Below are 7,084 nucleotides of genomic sequence, written 5' to 3'. Positions count from 1 at the left end.
CCTACAGTCCCCTGATCGTGCGAGTGGCCCTCCTCTGGACCCTCTCTATGCTGTCCACATCCCTCTTGAAGTGTGGCGCCCAGAACTGGACGCAGTACTCCAACTGCGGCCTGACCAGTGCCGCATAAAGGGGGAAGATCACCTCTCTGGACCTGCCCGAGATGTATCTGTGGATGCATGACAAGGTACGGTTGGCCTTCCTAACTGCCTCCCCACACTGCCGACCCATGTTCATCTTAGAGTCAATGATGACTCCAAGATCCTTTTCCGCCACCATGCTGACAAGAGGGGAGTTCCCTAATCTGTAGGTATGGTACACACACAGCCTTCCTTTTTCCTCTATGCCTTATATTTCAGCTTCTAGTAAAAGCCAGTGGCCTGAACACATGCAATTTTATGCAATATAAAGACAAACGCAGAGCACTAAAGGGTCCATGAAGCCCTCCTAGCCATTAACTGTTCAATTAGAAATAACCCGGGCTCTGCATAATTTGCAGGTTGGTAGATCTATTTTACTTATGCACACTTTCTTAATGAATATCAAAAAAATAAAAATCATTTTAATAGTTACATAATCGAAAGAAGCTGAAAGCTGGGGAACTGCTAAAAACTTTTTTGTTCCGTTTAACTAAAAAAGTGTCCCATAAGAAAGTTATGAATTATGATTTTGCTCTTGTTTAACTTGCTCCTTTCCTGGGAGGAAAGCGCCCACAACCAGAGTAGTAATGAGTTGTCTCATGATTGCTACTCACTATCTGCAAGGTCTGTGCTCTTTGACAGCTGTTCTAGCTCCCATCCCAGGTGCGCAGATTCATTCATGCTTTGCTTTTGGGCAATCTCCAGTACCATATTCTCTTCTAGCAGCTCTTCAATTCGTTTCTTGTCTGCGTCACGGTCCTGTGAAAGCAGCATGTAGATGGAAAGAAGATGAAAAGATCTATGGTTTGGAGTTCAACATCATCTCCAGCTCCATGAAATACTGCAATGGCCATTTGAGATGCATTTCATAGTTGGTAGGGCTGGAAGGGACCTAAGGAGATCATCAAGTCTGACCCCCTGCCATGGCAGGAAAGAGTACTGGGTCAAACAACCCCGACAAGGTGTTCATCCAGCCTCCTCTTAAAGACCCCCAGGGTAGGAGCCAGCACCACTTCGCTTGGAAGTTGGTTCCAGATCCTAGCCGCCCTGACAGTGAAGTAGCGCCTCCTGATGTCTAGCCTGAATCTACCCTCTGCCAGCTTGTGACCGTTATTTCTAGTCACTCCTGGTAGTGCTGGGGGGAACAGGGACTCCCCCAATGCCTGCTGGTCCCCCCTGACCAGTTTGTAAACAGCCACTAGATCTCCCCTCAGCCTTCTCTTGTGGAGGCTGAACAGGTTCAGGTCCCTTAGTCTCTCCTCGTAGGGCCTGCCACGCTGACCCCTGATAATGGGAGTGGCCCTCCTCTGGACCCTCTCCATGTTGTCCACATCCCTCCTGAAGTGCAGCACCCAGAACTGGATGCAGTACTCCAGCTGCGGCCTGACCAGTGTTGCATACAGGGGGAGGATCACTTAATACAACAAAAACTCACGTAATGGAAACCACTAATTTGATGCAACTTTTTGACATGGTCAGGGTTTACAATACAGCACTCTGTTCTTCCTAAAGCTAAAGGACAAGCATTATAAAAGCAGAGATATTTTTTCTTCATGTATGGAAATTCTAAATTATGACACTTCAGCATCATTATTTACTGTTATTTTTGTTAGAAGTAAGCTATATAAATAGATGGGAAAGAAATTTATAAACTATTAGCATTTTTTTAAAATAAAGCTACCAAGGTAGGGCTGAACCTAAGTGCTAATCAGACAGGAAATAAACCGTTTTTAATGACCATATTTACTCAAAGATAAGACAAGGTGTCCCCCCATTTAACATGCCCCTGATCTTAAAACTGAGTATGCTCAGTGCCCCAGGCTGCAGCATGAGTGGAGCCTGCTGGTAAGGAGCAAAAATGAGGGGGCGGAGCAGAGACTGAGGGAGGGGTAGGGGAGCAGAGGCTGCAAGAGGAGTGGCAAGAGGGAAAGCAGAGGCAGAGGGGAAAGGGGAGACCTGAGGCTGGAGGTGGCAGACAAGCAGGGAGAAAACTGCTCGACTGCAGCAGTGGAATGGATGAATTAAAAGATAACTCCCCAGTAATGATACTCTATGCATGGAAAATTATAACAAATTTATAAATTTTCTATGTATAGAATCTAATTATTTGGTTGTTTTTAAGGCACATAAATATGGTAACTTTAACATCTTCACTTAGTAATTCTTTCCTGTCATGAGTACATCCACCACATATATATATAGGTAAAGTGTTCAATGTTTCACAAAAGTTGTTTGCTATTGTTTGGGAAAATTAGTATTATAGTAATGAATTGATGAAAAATAGCCTGATGCAGGAAGACAGCTTTCTATTAAAGTTATTTGGTATTGAATAGCTTAGAACAGGTATGAAACAGCCATTAAATTACACAGAATTTCTGTCATAGCATATGCTCAGGTAGAAATTTGCAACATGTCTACACAATAAAACCAAAGGTGAGAGTATAGTATGGAATAGCAAAACTGTACTAGCTTAATCTAGGTCAGTGTTTTTCAAACTTCCTGAAGTCACAGAACCCTTTTATATTACTCCTGCTGTGGAAACCCTACCACTGGCTCCACGAGCTGTGAGAGCTGACATGGATCCAGGTGACTTGGCCCAGCAATGATGGTAGACAGTGTCCCAGCCTGCTCCACCATTACCCCAATCTCTCTGTAGCACCTCTGATAACCCATTATGGAACCCCAGGATTCTGCAGAACAGTTTGAAAACCACTGATCTAGAAATAAGTGTACTAGCACCTGCAAAGATGTTACAGCATAGGCCTCAGTATGTGACAGCAACCAGAGCAATTCCCAGAGTAGATAAATTCCAGACAAAGTATGTACCCAGTAGAGGATATAAAGCAGTATATTTTATATTTTTGCTTTTTATATTTTTTATGAGGGTCCAGGAGGGCCACTCGTATGGTTGAGGGCCTCCATGGCCAGCCCTATGAGGAGAGGCTGAGGGACCTGAATCTCTTCAGTCTCCACAAGAGGAGACCGAGGGGGGATCTTGTGGCTGCCTACAACCTTATCAGCAGGGACTTGGGGAAAGTCTGTTCACCAGGACCCCCCTTGGAGTCACCAGGAACAATGGCCACAAGCTGAGGGAGGATAGGTTTAGGAAGAACTACTTCACTGTAAGGGTGGCCAGAGCCTGGAATCAGCTTCCCAGAGAGGTGGTGCTCTCACCTTCCCTGGAGATCTTCAAGAGGAGACTGGATGGGCACCTGGCTGGGGTCTTATGACCCCTGCCACCTCCAGTGCTCCCTCCTGCCCATGGCAGGGGGTCGGACTAGATGATCTGTCTAGGTCCCTTCCGACTCATTGATTCTATGATTCTATGATTAAGGCAATTATAAGAGTCCATAGTTATTCATTAGACTTTCTGCTTGTAAGTCATAAGCAACCAGGTTTAAGGCTTATTTGTATTTGCATGAATTAATAAACCCTATGTCTATGATTTCTGTAGCAATATAGCAGTAGCAGTGTGACTCCACAGCAGCCCCAGGATCCAGAAGCTGTACAGGTCCAACTGTCCCAAGGCAATAAAGGCCCCGAGTCACTGCCAGATCATGAGAAAGACTCTTCACCTATTTTAGTGGCATCTTCAACCACAAGGTAGAAATCATCACCCTGTGCTCTCCCTCTCTCAGATCCTTGTCACCTATCAACTGCACAGAGGGGCTCAAAGCTGACTTCACACTGAAGGAAGTGGGAGACAGGCTGAGCAGAACACGGACCAAGCAAAGATGGTATCAGATCCAACCTGCTGAAGAAGTGGGACCTATGCTGTCACTGCTCTTCAACTGGTACAAGGAGTTCTGCCACATGCCCAGCTCCTGGAGAAAAGCCATGACTATCATCACCCATAAGAAAGGTAAGCCTGACAACCCAAGCAACTGGAGGCCCATTGCTCCATCATCTACAAGCTCTATGCCAGCTGCATCACAGCCAGGATCACGGAGTGAGCAGTGAAGAGGAGGGCCATCAAGCCTAACACAGAAAGGCTTCATGTCCATCAAGGGCTGCTATGATCACAATTTAACTGCAGATGGCCCTGGACAACACCCAGAGAGTGAGATGTCAGTGCATGGTGGTATGGCTGGCATCTCTCCAATGTCTTTGGTTCCATGCCCCACATGCACATCTTCAACTTCCTCTGAGAGTTTGGGATGCCAGATCAAGCCACCCAATTTGTCCAGAAGCAATACAATGGCTGCGCTGGGTTGCTAGACAGCAAAACCCAGGACATTCCCATCCAGACTGAAGTGAAGCAAGGCTGCCCACTTGGCCTGATCACCTTCAACCTGGCCAAAGAGCCCCTCCTCTGAGTGGCTGCAGAGGGCCCAGGAGGGTTCAACCTCTACCGATGTAAGCTGAACATCCTGGCCTATGTAGATGACATACTTCTCCTTGCCAGGAAGCCCAACCAACTCTAGAGGGTGCTGAACATCAGCTCTGAGGCAGTTCAGTGGAGAGAACTCTGCTTCAACACCTCCAAATGTGCCACCCTGCATATGACTACAGGAAAAGAAACTCAAACCTGGTCACTGCTGTCAAGATCTAGGGCAAGTCCACGAGGCACCTGAAGAAGATTGAGAGCTACTGCCACCTGGGCACAACCACCAGTCACCAGATAAGACAGACACCAGAAGAGACCACCTGTGGAATCATGCAGGATGCCCACAAGCTTGATTCCTCCCTGCTGGCCCCCTGACAGAAGATCAGTGTCCTAAACCCTGTCATCTCATTCTCATCCCCTTATCCCCCACGTCATTCATCCTCACAGGCTCAGCAGTTCCAAAGACACCTCTCAAGAAAGAAGATGGTAAATTCAAGTGGCTCCTAAAGTGGATGAACCTGCTGCTATGGGCCAGCCACGATATTCTATACATGTCTTACTGGCAGGGGGGTGTCAGTGTCCCTCACATGGGAGACCTCTGTGACACGGGGGTAATCACCCACACTTTCTGTCACCTGATCTGCCCTAATGACCTGGTGAGAAACATCACTGCTGGTGCCCTAAAGAAGACTGCCAAGAAGAGGATCACCAGGCTGCCAGCCAACAAGGACCTGGCCACATTCTTAAGTAGGTCATTGGAAATCAGCTTTGGATGAGATGGCAGGGACTTTGCCTCACTGTGAGGCTAAGCTTGCAATGCGATGCAGTGTCAAGGAAAGCACACTGGGTCCTGCCTGACTTGGGGTGCAATAGGTGTTGTGGGTCTCACTGCTCCCTGCCCCAACCACATCACTGTTGCCCCGCCATGTCAGAACACACCTGGAAAGGTTCCTGAAGGATGCTATGTGGGCCAAGTACTTGGGTGACCCGAAGGCAAAAACCTGATCAAAGCAAAGTCTTCGAGGTCACCTTGAAGTGGGACACCAGCAACCGCTTCATGCCTCACAGAAACTTGACATGCTTCACAAATCCTCATGTCATCCATCACGCCCTTGCGCTCAATGGCATCATCAGTTACGGCCACTGAGACTAGAGGTGCAGGTATGAGAATAAGACCCTGTCCCACATCCTGTGCACCTGCAGGCCCCAGTGTCTGTCAGGGAGATAGCTGTGAACCACGCCATCCCAGACTGCAACAGCCAGCTGCACCTGGACATCCTTGTAACAGACAAGGACAAGAAAAGGGTTCCAAATGGTGTGACCATCCCCTTTGAGAACCAGTGGCAGGTTTTTACTGAAGCCTAGGAACAAAAGCTGTTGAAATACAGGCCAGTGGCTGATACCATGAGGGAGAAGAGTTATGATATGATGGTACAGGTGCTGATAGCTGGGTCACTTGGAGCATGGGATCCAAGTAACAGGAGTGTCCTGTGAGCCTGCAGAGTGCCCTGCTGCTACTGGAAACTGATGAAGCACCTCATGGTATCCAATACCACCTGATGTTCAAGGGACATCTAAATCAATCACATCATGGGCCCTCACCAGCATGAAAACAGCTGGCCAAGATCACCCCAAGGGGATGGACTGAACTCCTTCTACAAAGACTATTAATGCCTTTGAATATTTCCCACCCCAGCATAGTAAAGCCGTTGTCTAAGCAAGTGTTACCACCTTACTGATGTGGTTACTATGTGCAGGGACTTACCTTTCTCTCATAGCATGACAAGGGAACTTTTTAACCCCCTTAACCTGAGCTAACATAGGCTCCATAACTAACTGCAGGTTGTAGATTGTCAACACATACCACTTATGTACCTATGAAGCAACCATGCATGGGGTCCTATATTCTTTCAACTCTACAAAGCCATATGAATAACCATAATTTTTAACATTTTCTAATAAAGTTTTAAATATGTTCTTAAGTACTGAACCCATTTTTTAAATGGTTACTGCCTTGCAGAACTGTTGCAATAATTATGTATTTGGGTCCACTGCAGTTGATTTTACCATACTGTGCCTAAGAGATTTTTTTATCTAACCGATAAATTCTAACCAGTCCCATGAACATAATAAGCTACGTGGAGCTTTTTGAATGTGGTGAGACATGCTCAAACTTCACCCAATCCGGTCTCCCAAACACTGCTTCTCCCAAACACAACAATGGTGCTGATACCTTTCTACTGAAAAGTGGTGTCATGCATTTTAAGAATGTACATAAAGTAAATTCCCACAGAACACATCAGGCCTGAGACTCTGTAAAAAAAAAAGTTCTCTTAATTTTGTGTTTTCTAATTCCAATATTTTGTTTTAAATAACCCAGTGTAAAAATGAATTTTATAATTTTAGCAGAATTAAATAAAGAGCTCCTACCAGTTCTATATCATGAAGTTTGGATTTCAACTGTAAATTCTCCTTCTCTAATTCATGCAGTTTATCACCACGAGCTCTTGCCATTGCTAACTGTTCTTCCAGCATGGCCTTTGTTTCAATTAATATGATGTTGTCCTCTCTCAATTCCTAAAGAAAACACAACAAAAAAGAAAAATGGTACATGAATGT

At 45.9% G+C, this 7,084-nt stretch overlaps 1 protein-coding gene across 1 annotated transcript in view; it reads right to left on the bottom strand.

Annotated features, from left to right (window-relative positions):
- The window catches only part of CCDC88C (coiled-coil domain containing 88C), a 214,516-nt gene that overhangs the window by 61,791 nt on the left and 145,641 nt on the right, over positions 1–7,084 (bottom strand). Inside the window, exons 11-12 of the mRNA XM_019519909.1 lie at positions 6,896–7,042; positions 753–897 (exon numbers count right to left, since the gene is read on the bottom strand). Coding sequence (XP_019375454.1) covers positions 753–897; positions 6,896–7,042 — 292 coding nt within the window. The remainder of the gene's footprint in view (positions 1–752; positions 898–6,895; positions 7,043–7,084) is intronic.

Source organism: Gavialis gangeticus, unplaced genomic scaffold (genome assembly GCF_001723915.1).
Source record: "Gavialis gangeticus isolate Ggan-Ray unplaced genomic scaffold, GavGan_comp1, whole genome shotgun sequence".
Classification (NCBI taxonomy): Eukaryota; Metazoa; Chordata; order Crocodylia; family Gavialidae; genus Gavialis; species Gavialis gangeticus.
The sequence above is the reverse complement of the archived record's forward strand: the minus strand, read 5'-3'. Positions and strand labels throughout refer to the sequence as shown.